The 11425-nt window shown below is 49.7% G+C and overlaps 4 protein-coding genes across 4 annotated transcripts; 2 read left to right on the top strand and 2 right to left on the bottom strand.

Moving 5' to 3' along the window:
* Positions 1–1532: 1532 nt before the first annotated feature.
* TRVA0_005S01618 (uncharacterized protein) lies at positions 1533–2003 on the bottom strand (the record flags this gene model as incomplete). Its single annotated transcript, XM_076682871.1, has 1 exon — positions 1533–2003. One exon carries the CDS (start codon positions 2001–2003, stop codon positions 1533–1535), a length of 471 nt encoding a protein of 156 aa, XP_076542846.1.
* A 2157-nt stretch (positions 2004–4160) lies between these two features.
* On the top strand, positions 4161–6776 carry TRVA0_005S01640 (chloride channel protein; the record flags this gene model as incomplete). The annotated part of the gene is made up of 1 exon (XM_076682872.1): positions 4161–6776. The coding sequence occupies one exon, from the start codon at positions 4161–4163 to the stop codon at positions 6774–6776; it is 2616 nt and encodes an 871-aa protein (XP_076542847.1).
* A 347-nt stretch (positions 6777–7123) lies between these two features.
* Positions 7124–8590, bottom strand: GDA1 (guanosine-diphosphatase; the record flags this gene model as incomplete). Its single annotated transcript, XM_076682873.1, has 1 exon — positions 7124–8590. One exon carries the CDS (start codon positions 8588–8590, stop codon positions 7124–7126), a length of 1467 nt encoding a protein of 488 aa, XP_076542848.1.
* A 1517-nt stretch (positions 8591–10107) lies between these two features.
* Positions 10108–11388, top strand: YEF1 (ATP-NADH kinase Yef1p; the record flags this gene model as incomplete). The annotated part of the gene is made up of 1 exon (XM_076682874.1): positions 10108–11388. The coding sequence occupies one exon, from the start codon at positions 10108–10110 to the stop codon at positions 11386–11388; it is 1281 nt and encodes a 426-aa protein (XP_076542849.1).
* Between the last annotated feature and the right edge of the window lie 37 nt (positions 11389–11425).

The following is an 11425-nucleotide window of genomic DNA, read 5'->3' on the forward strand; positions in this document are numbered from 1 at the left end:
GATGATCACGAAAAGAAAAAAAAATGGGAACCGGGACGAAGATGAAGAGAAAAGGAGAAGGAAAAAAGAGATAAAAAGGATAATAATCCAGACCAATCAATACCCCTGGCGGCGATATCTGTAATGATCCCGGAGAAGCGCTCCAATTGGTTTGATTAAAAATATCTTAAGGAAACTTTTTGTATATATAATTTCTCCATATATTTATTGAACAAAAAAGATAAACGTGAAATTCTCGTGTCTCTTGGCTATTACAACGTGCCTAAGTGCGGAGATGGCTAGGTACAGCCTGTACAGCCTGTACAGTTACGACAGGGACCTCGCAGTTACACATAACATCTCGTACGACATCAATTGATAACATTCTTCCTCTGCGGGAATGCGAGACTGATTTTTATACTCTCCAGTATACGTGGTGAATTTACTCCATTCTTGGTACCAGCACGAGTTTGGATTTCACGTTTTTACTGTACCTAAAAGATATTTACCAATTGACCATTTAGGAACTACCGGTAAGTTACCGGTACTCTCAGAACTCTTCCCATGTTCGGGGTTTGCAATGTTCTACCGCAATTGTACAGTTGCCGTACGGTATGTAGTTTAATTTTTGCGATAGGACAAAATAATTCTTTGCATCACACAAGAATCAATAGATTTCCCAGATGGTATTGAATATCGAATAATTCAATACAGTACCGTACTCTTACAGTAAATGTTTTCTGCGCTCTTACCCAGTATGCAAAGTAAGTCTCATCAGTTACAAACAACTGCCGGTTGCTGCTTTTGCCTTGACAACTATAAATTTACTGATTACTGTATCAGAAGGTGCTTGTAAGCAAATGTAAATGAATATCATTTACTAATACTATGGGTAAGGCAGCTACAAGCGCATTGTATTACCAATTCATCCTTTTGAACAGTTTCTTTACTGCTGTCAGAATTTGTTTCCACAGAATGTTACAGAAGCCATAAATAAATATTGCATACATGCTCTTGTCAAATCTGCTCCGACTGTAATGTATCAGGTTACTCCAGGCATTCAAGGTTAAACTTTACAGTTCCCCCATATCTGATACGAAAATATGCCTTGAGGTTCTATTTTGGTTTCTTCATTGCATGGTTATCAAAAAGGAGAGCCTGCTTCTAAAGTTCCCTACAAAGCACTCTTTGCAATACCGGTAACCTTTAATACTGGGGCGACCATAGTACGCGAACTAATAATGAGTACCTATTATGTATACCGAAAACCAAAAGTAATATCCCCCGCTAAATGACGTTGACTCACAAGATGATGTACGATATATGAAATACACTTATAATGGCGCATTGATTGTCACTACACTCAACAGTGTACAATTGTATCGTGCGTGAATGAAACTTGCTCATCGAGATCTGCCTGGTATAGTAGCAATCTGCACCACCTGTCACTTAAAAATGCGGTTATTTCATTTATTAGCTACATTACATACACGTCTGTTACCAATAGTCAACAAAATATTACAGTAATCGTTTAATAACTTATGATTGGAGTATTACTCCCTGTGCCGACCATGCTCCAGCTCATTGAGCTTGTTGAACACCTTGTCCCGGGTGACGCTTGCTCCATTTTCATACTCCAGTACTCTCCGTACCGTGTCCTCTCGTATTTTATCCCAGTACTTCCAAAACATTGCCGATTTCCGCTGCGTGTGACCGCCGGCATTGGGCGCGAGCAGATTGACCATTTGGATGACCAGAAGATACTGCGACTTGAGCGGCGCTAAAGGATCGGTTGGGCCGGCAGCCAGGGGAGGCGAGTTTTCCTCCGGAGTCTTGGCTGCCGCCTTTTCTACTGGCTGCGGAATCGTTTCGGGCACAAAGTCGGGCTCATGCTCCTGAATCTGCTTCACAATCGTTTGGTAGGACTCTCCTTTCAAGTAGTCAAAGCACCGCTGGGATGCGGCGCTATCGCCAAACAGCGACACCTCGAATGTGTCTCTAATAGTACGTAAGAAATGGCTCATTCAAGTATTCTTTGTTTTGCTGTTCACACGACTCGCGGCTTAAGAACACACAACCTTGACAGTGCTGCGGGATGTACCTCTCAAAAGACGAAAACAGAAGGATCGATTGCAGAGAATAAACTCAGTGGTTGGTCCCACACATTGAATAAGGATTTCTTAAACCTGCCAAGAATGGCAGTGCAGAAATGTTCCCAACTCAGTTACAGCCGCATCTGAAAATGAGAATAATTTCTGCGAGACAACCGTTATTACCTTGTGTACACGGTACTGATATGATACAGTATTGGTACCAGGTAGTATATTTTGGATTGTATTTTGAATATATTGTATTACAGAAAGAAAAAAAAAACGGTACTGTACTGTATATCTAATCGAACGTAGATAGCTATCTATGTTCCCGTTTCATAAATATATGACAAATCAATAGATTAAAATAAGGGAGCAAATGGGCGCTGAAGTACCGTATATAACGTGAAATATGACCATTGTGAGGGGAGTTACTTGCCTATACTCGTACCGCGGTGTAGTGTTTAAAAAGAGATCTCTGCTCTTTGATCCGTAGTTTGAGCAAGCGCGTTTACAAATCGACGCTGAACTCATTGGTGCCAGTAGTATTAAGTTAGACTGCATTGGCAAGGAGCCCCACAAAAAAAGATGTGTTGGATCTCTTGCCTTCCTTTATCTCTGTAGAATTTGATGCTGGAGATACCGGTACCATTAAGTGAAATCGCGAAAGCAGTTTTCCGATAAATGCCCTTTCAATGGCTGGGGAAATATCAATTGCACGTTACTACTAATTGATGAATTGGTTGGTGAACCAGAAAGGCTATTTTCATGGGTGGAAAGATGCAGATACTATGATTAGTCACAGTAGAGAGACTTTATAACGACTTTAGGCGGCGAGATAGTCATCTAGATTTCTGCATCGACATTTGGAAAACCGTAGAACGCATAATTGTAAACGGCATGAGTAGGCAGATACGCGATTCATGACCGTGCAAGCAGAATTTTACGAAAACAGCGCGATTGTATATCCGACGGATGTGGATAGATTTGGAACTCCATTAGTATGACTACCGGTAATATTGAAACAGGCAGTTTTGTCCAAGGATGGAGTTGTGTCAATGAACGCTCGAAACGTGTGCATGGATCAGCTAATCGGTACTCTATATATTTACAGTACGTGATGATAAATCATTCTACGAAGATTTTCGCTAACAGTACTAACCCAACCGCGAGTTGCCTCTGCTTGAGTGCTCAGGTGATGGGCCACATAATTGCTCCGTTTCGGAAGATTGGCAGCGGCCAAACCGGGATATTTTTTTCGGTCCTGATTTCCATGCGGTACGTTCCCCTAAATCACCGTTCGTACCTCATCAATGGACTCAAAAATGGCAACGCAGATTATTACTGACCATTCAATAAGTCGTCGCTCTACATTACCTATCTCTTATGTCTATAGCACCGGTTTATTGGCATATCAACGACGGCAGGTGTTACGATACTTGAAAAAAATGGCCCCAAACTTCTCAACCGGTCGTTTTTAAGCTTATGAGATGTAATATGTGGTGCGTAAAACAAATCTATTGCTCATGGACCTTTTTGTATTTCAAATCGCTTGCCTACTTATCTGATAACTGGTTATTCTAACTGTAGTTGTGTCTGAGATCTGAGACCATCTACAAACGTATTTGCAGAACCCTCATGTGGCTGCACTAGTAATACGAGATACACACAGCGAACATGGCAGTTGTTATACGGAAATGCTTGGGCTGTTAGTTATATCAAACTTTTAGCTACTGTAGCCATACTGCAACTGATCAGAGGATATTTATTGTGTCCGTAGTACAGGTTCAAATGACAGGATATCATCATGTGGGGGGTTGTTCTGTAAGCGCTTAGTCAATATCTGTTAAACATTTCCTTTCCCTGGGCCCAGCAAAATTCGCCGCTTACAACAACCGCCATGCCGGCCATCATTCCCAATATCGCAACATTACGTCAATACGTTGAACAATAGAAAAGGGGGTCCTCGTGCACACAGGGACCCGTGCGATAATCCCGCATTGTTCAATTTTTTAGAGACGCCAATCTCTTTTTTTTTTCCTTTTCTCTGTTATCCTAACCGGCCTGGGGGTATGGTAGCAGTCTAGAGCCATGTCCAACTCTCCACGGCCCAAGATGAGCCGGTCGTTTACAGACCGCCCCGTGCAATACACGTCCAACTCGGCGGCCGATCTGCGTGCAGAATCTGGGGAAGAGCCCCCAGGCTCTAGCCACCATATAGAAGCGAGGCCCAACCCGTTGCAGAGATTACTGTCGAGATCTTCGATCATCAACTATCTCAGTGTGCCCGAGCTACCGGCTGGGCCGAGCTTGAGGAGCGCAAAGTCCTCCACCGACCTCAAGCCTGGCGGCGACTATAACAACAAACAGCGGCACCACCGGCGGAAGCTGTCTGGAGCGCACTCGTCTGGCATTCGACACTACGACGCAGTCAGCGGACCGCTGGCGATATACACGCCGACGCTCGACGCGGCTAACCCCGTCATGGCGCGCAACTTTTACGACGACTTCACGACTATCGACTGGACGAGAGACACCATCAAGGAGTCGGAACGCCTCTATGCCCTACAGAAGCTGCCGGGGCTCCGCGGGCGCGTGATGCGGGCCACCGACGGGCTCATAGGTTGGATGTTGATTGTAATTATCGGATTCGTTTTCGCCGCGATTGCGGCCGTGATTTGCGTAGCGGAGGGCCTGTTATCTGACATCCGACAAGGTTATTGCTCGTCCAATTGGCTGCTCCGTGAGTCGCAGTGCCACAAGGCCCCTCAGGGCCAGTGGATCCCGTGGTCCGAGGCTCCGGCCTTCTCTGTGAACGAGCAACGGAGCTTGTTCAGCTTTCTTGTGTACTTTGCGGCCTCAATGGCGTATGCATTTGTCGCAGTTAGGCTGACAATGTGCACCAAGATGGTCAACCCGCTGACATCAGGAGGCTCAATGGAGAAGGGCTTCGACGAGTACGACTCGGATACAGAGCCGTTGCTGGCGTCATCGAAGCCCAAGCGCGTTTTCTACACGGCCTATGGTAGTGGAGTGCCCGAAGTCAAGACAATTCTGTCTGGCTTTGTCATCCGAGGGTTCCTCGGGACGTACACCCTCCTCATCAAGATAGTCGGTGTTGTATTTGCTGTGTCTTCGGGCCTTTGCGTGGGCAAGGAAGGGCCATTTGTGCACATTGCCACCTGCGTCGGGAACATCACTTGCCGCCTTTCCAAGAAGTTCAGCCAGAATGACATGAAGAGGAGACAGATCCTGGCGGCGGCCGCGGGGGCAGGTGTCGCTCTGGCGTTTGGCTCGCCTCTCGGTGGCGTCCTGTTTGGCCTCGAGGAAGTGAGCTACTACATCCTGCCGCAACAGCTGTTTAGAATGTTCTTCTGCACGATGGTGTCAACTCTGTTTTTCAAATTCATGGACCCTTATGGCACGGGCAAGGTCGTCGTGTTTGACATCACGTACCCTAAGGAAGGCTGGGAAACGTGGGAACTGCTCTCGTTCTCGTGCATCGGCATTATTGGCGGATTGTTTGGAGCCCTGTTTTGCAAGTTCAACATGTGGTGGGGCAAGTCGTTCCGACAGCATAGACTGATTAAGGACTCGCCCGTGTTTGAGGTACTCCTTATCGCTGTCATTACTACCACGCTGCAGTACTCGAACCAGTTCACAATCCAGCCAGTGCAGGACCTTATCTACGACGTGGCCCGGCCGTGTGAACAGTCCACGCCAGAGAACCCCTCGGTACTCTGTCCCTCTACTGTAGAGGAGATCCCACCGCTATTGAAGTCGCTTGGGGGTGCTTTCCTCATGAAGGCCGCGCTTACGGCCGTGACGTTTGGCATCAAGACGCCTGCAGGTATCTATATCCCTCTCATGGTGGCCGGAGGCCTCTTTGGCCGCCTTTTCGGCCTCTCTCTGCAGTATTTTGACTACAGCTCGACCAAGATCTTCCCGGCAACTTATGCCATGGCTGGTATGGGCGCGTTCATGGCCGGCGTTACGCGAATGAACGTAACGCTTGGTGTTATTCTGTTTGAGTTGTCTGGGTCGCTTGACCACGTCATTCCGTTCTCGCTGGCAATTCTTACCGCCAACTGGGTCGCCAACGCTATCGAGCCCATGAGCATCTATGAGCTTCTTATTCGAAAGAATAACTTCCCGTTCTTGGACAACCGACGAGGGCTGCCGCCAAGCATCGCCGATAGGTCTCTTTCTGACCTGGTTACCGTCCTTCACCGAGACCAGGTAATCGACATTACCAACTCAGACTATGTTTCTGTGACGCGGCTAAGCTTGATGCTCAACAAAGCGCAGGAGCGCTACGAATTCGATACATGCTTCCCAATTGTTATAAACAAGGGCAGCTGCACAGTCCTGTGGGGCATGATTTCCGCGCCAGAGCTCGAATATGCACTCGACACCATCCTTGCTTCCCAGGACGGTGACAGTGACGGTGACCTCATCTGCAGGTTTGGTGTGGGCCGGGACTATGATGACGATGAATCCGAACGTGAGCTACGAGACAATACTGATCTCTCGGCGTACATTGATAGGGCTCCGATCACGTTGGATATTCACTCGTCTATTGCGATGGTGTATCTCATGTTTACCAAGATGGGAAGCCGTGTGATTGCTATTACTCAGGATGGTGAGTTTTTGGGAATTGTGCACCGCAAGAAGTTCATCGAATTTGCCCATAGCTATGGGGGCTAATCACATTTGCATTATATCTACACTATCGGTATATGTATATACGGGTAGATCTACATATATAGAGACGAATTTTGAATGATTAACGACTTGAGGCAATTTCCAGTGATTAACATTTCTGGCTTCTACCGGTCTTCTGAGGAGCAGTGAATTACTGTTAGAGAATCGCTTTTCAAAGATGAAAGGCAAAATATAATGTCATTTAGTATTCGCGGGTTTCAAAATTACCATTATCCGTAGCGAAAATTGCGACTGATTATCCTAAAGTTACCGTTACATATGATGTATGTATCCTCTATGCAATTTCTTTAGAGAAATAGCTCTAATATACACCGTATACCCAAAACCCCTTAAGTTTCTCGGTTGATCCCCTTGCAAACGCTCTTATCCAATAACGGCAAAGAAGCACCCAAACACCAGCCCAATTCATTGCCATTAATTTTCTTGGCAATCTTAACCTCGCGATGGATGGGGATCTCATATCCAGTATGCAAGACCGCCATCATGTAGTTGAGCTCCGCGCACCACTTGGGGTTCTCCCGCAGCTGCTCGACGGCTCCGTCAATTGCCTCAAACGAATCGTAGGCCGCTTCGCCGCGGCAAACCTTGGAAGTCAAATCCTTGAGCTCATCAATAGAGAAAGAGTTTGGCATACCCAGAGGGAAAGTCCGATCGTAGAAGAAGGAAAAGATGTACACATCACTGTCCTTCGGGAAAGACCGCGTAAGAGATGGCTGATGGACACCGTTGAACGAACATGGGGCAACCTTACACTCGGCTCCTTTGTTCAAAATGTCCTCCGCAAGTCTCCGGCACTGGGCGGTCGACGCCTCCTTGGGACCAGTCATGTCAATGGTGACCCTCTTGGCCGCGGCCCCCCCTTCAGTGGCGGGCAGCTCAACCTCGACACCGGACAGGCTGGCCTGTGGAGGAAGGCACGGGTTTACGACGGTCTTCTCGGGATGCTTCTTGAGCGAGGTGGACGCTGCCAATGCATTAATCTGCTTCACAGCAGCGTTGAGGCCGTAGCCCAAATGCGAGTGCTGGTAGAGCTCAAAGTGTCGCCCGGCGAAATCGAGCGTGTACTTGTGGTCACCCTCGGGCATTCGCTCGTCTGGAACACTGAACTCGGGCTCAAACACAATCTGCGTCGACCCACCCCCGAGATCAAAGACCGCCACAGTAGGGACCTTCTCGTCGCTGCCAATCTTGCCCAGCAAGTAGTTGGTAGTGATCCATGCATACACACCCTCATCGCTGCCGTCCATGGTCTCGACAGTGTCGACTACAAACGGATACTCCTTTTCAAGGCGCTGCTTGACGGCCTCGAGGATCCTACTGCTCTTCTCTTCTCCAAGGAGCCGCAGGCCAGCAGTCGCCTTGACGGCAACAGGCGTGCACGCCTGGGACTCTTTGGGCACCTGCTCAACAGCGACGCGCATGAGCTCGTCGAGGGACCGCGCCGCAGCCTCTGGATCGTTCTCGTACGACGAGAGACCGGGTTCTAGCATCTTGAACTCCTCCCGCATCAGTTTGGGCACGGACCCGCAATTGCTGAACTCGTAGACGTGCACCCGCGACCCCGAAGACCCCGCATCTATCATGACGACGTACTGTGTCACGGGCTTCTTGCCGTCGTACGACGTCGTGCAGCTGCCATCCCCAGCCGTCTGCGCCGCAACCGAGCCGCCGCCAACTTTACTGGGCCGGGCCGGCGACGCACCGTCTGAGGACGCAAAGAGGAGGTAAAGCGACAGGGTCACCAGCAGGGCCAGACCGACAACCACGCGGAAATTTCGAGGTGGTTGAAATAACATTTTGGTACGGAGGGAACGTGCGTGTCTTCAGGATTTTTCAACGGCTCGAAGAGGTTGGGAGAATCTGTCTTAGCATATGTCTGATCGCCGGATAAATTTAGGAACTCCTTCAAACGCGGCGTATTAACCCTATAAAAGTGATCTTGAGGGTCCGTGCTGCGCTCCTGTCCGGTGTAGCTATTCCAGTTTCAAGCTCCAAAATATTCGAAGTCTAATCGTGGTTCGGACCTGTACTGAGGTCGCTTTTAGTTCCAGGGGGTGGCTGCATGAACGTAGGGGGGTGCTGTTTCACCCCGCCGCATGCGGCTCATTTGTGATGTGTGCCCTCCGCCGCCTATAGTACAGCGACTCTAACTGCCAATTGCTTACCAAAACCGACGATAAACGGCGTGAGAAGAACTTGAAGACAAGCCCCAGTACTGGGAGAGGGGAAGAGAACCTCCTGATGTTCTGCTGCACGAAGATCTGGCTGATATGAGGAATTTCTTGTGACGGGGGTTTGGGGGCTCTGACCCCAGCTACGGAAGCTCGAGGGCTGGCCCTCGAATACACGCTCGCTCCCTACTGGTATTAGTGGTCCCAAAACTCGCTGGGGCTCCACTGCGGAGATCATTCGCAAATTCTAAAAGTGGATAACGGCTTCCAAAACAGACCTCCTGAGATCAGCCACGAACCTCAATAACATCAGACAAAGCCTTGGCAATCAGGAGTCTCCGCTGGCAGCTTGTAGCCGACGCCGAGCGCCGCGCGGCCGGCCAACGAATGTGAATTAACGCATGCGACTCAAGGAAGTTAAATAAGTCAATATTAGTCGCACACGTGCGGCGCTGGTAGTCGGCCCCGGTTGATTCGGCTTTAAGCCGGCCGTTATCGCCATTGACCGACGAGTACTCACCAGGAGCGCGGCGACTGGAGGAGTGTTTCTCCGCTGGTCCAAAGGGGCAACAATTTAGGACGATGGTTCGAGCTTAGTAAACGGCCTCATAGCGCACGTTATCTATGGCCAGTGGATTGCCTGGGCGATGCCACCTCGGGCCCACCTGCGACCATGCCAGGCTGCCTGATAGAGGGAGGACCCCCACCAGGAAGGCGGTGATGAAGAGGCATTGCAGATGGGATGCATATTGGGGTGACCAAATTGTGCGTGAACCACACTGTGCAGTGGTGATAATTTCAGTGCATCCCCTTTTCAAGTGAATCTTTGCTTCCTGTATTATTCAGCCGTGGTAATCGACAGAATAATTGCTTGAAAAAGGTGACCGGCCAGGTACTACATATATACCAGTGGCATTATCGTCATATCAGCAGACCCTGGCCAATAAATTTTCCGTACCCTCCTTGAAATATATATATACGACCAGCCCGGGTAATCTCCGCTTTGGAATATATAGCCTGGGTAGCACAGCATGGCTAACCAAGCAGTGGCCAGACTGTCGCGTTTGGAAACGCGGTACAACGAAATAGCAGACGACATGAAGACAATTAGGGAATACCAGTCATCCTCTGTGTCGTCGACTATGACTTCCATGTCTAACAGCATCCAGTCATCGGGGATCACCACCCCCAGCGATACCATTGCATACGAAAACTGCAAGATAGAAGAGGAGCTGACGGGCACGCCTCATATTCACAGCCAGTTCGATGATGTCATGATGATGCGGAACGTCGCCGAGGAGCTCGGCTCCCTGAGCCTGGAGGACATCGACTCGGAACAGACCATTTCTTCGCACGCCCGGCTCGTCAAGACAGCCACTGGCGTACGGACGCTGGCCAGCAAGCTCGGGAGCGCCCGAGTGCACATGGACGTCCAGACCGTGCTCATTGTCACCAAGGCGCGCGACAACTCCCTCATTGGCAAGACCCGGATGGTCGCGCAGTGGATCCTCGACCAGCGCCGCGACATCACCGTGTACGTCGACTCGAAGCTCCAGCAATCGCAGCGGTTCGACGCGGCCGGGCTGCTGCGTCAGCACCCTGAGTACCGCCCGCGGCTCCAGTACTGGACGAAGGGGCTCATTGCGCGGTCTCCACAGGTGTTTGACCTCGTCGTAGCACTGGGCGGAGACGGAACCACTCTCATGGTGGGCCAGCTGTTCCAGCAGGTCGTGCCTCCCGTGATTTCCTTTTCGCTCGGGTCGCTTGGGTTCCTGACCAACTACAAGTTCGAGACGTTCCAGCACCAGCTAAATAACGTATTCAGTGACCAAATAAGGGTTAACCTGCGCATGCGTTTCTCGTGTTGCGTGTTCAATGCTAAAGGAGAGCTTCTGCACGGCTCGCCTCGTCAGGTGGTCAACGACATTGTCATTGACCGGGGCCCCAATCCGTGGCTCTCTATGCTGGAGCTGTACGGCAACGACTCCTTGCTTACTGTCGTCCAGGCCGATGGGCTCATTTTGTCGACGCCAACTGGCTCAACGGCCTATTCGTTATCGGCTGGCGGAGCGCTGGTGCACCCAGAGATCCCGGCCATGTGCATCACACCCATCTGCCCACATACGCTCTCGTTCCGGCCCATGCTTCTGCCGGACTCGATGAAGCTGCGCGTTCAGATGGCACAATCGTCGCGCTCGACGTCGGCGTGGGTGTCTTTCGATGGACGGACGCGCCTAGAGCTCAAGCAGGGTGACTACCTCACGGTAGAGGCATCCACGTTCCCGTTCCCGACCATCGAGTGCTCGCGGACTGAGTTCATCGATGCCGTGTCTAGATCATTCCACTGGAACAACACTAGAAAGCAGAAGCCGTTTGATACAACCGGGGGGGGCGAATACGATATCGATTTTGACGAGGAGTAGCCAATCACCTATATCTATTTATTTATCTAGTAACTAA

Source organism: Trichomonascus vanleenenianus, assembly GCF_965637985.1.
Source record: "Trichomonascus vanleenenianus strain CLIB 3782 genome assembly, contig: TRVA0_005S, whole genome shotgun sequence".
NCBI classification, from domain to species: domain Eukaryota; kingdom Fungi; phylum Ascomycota; class Dipodascomycetes; order Dipodascales; family Trichomonascaceae; genus Blastobotrys; species Blastobotrys vanleenenianus.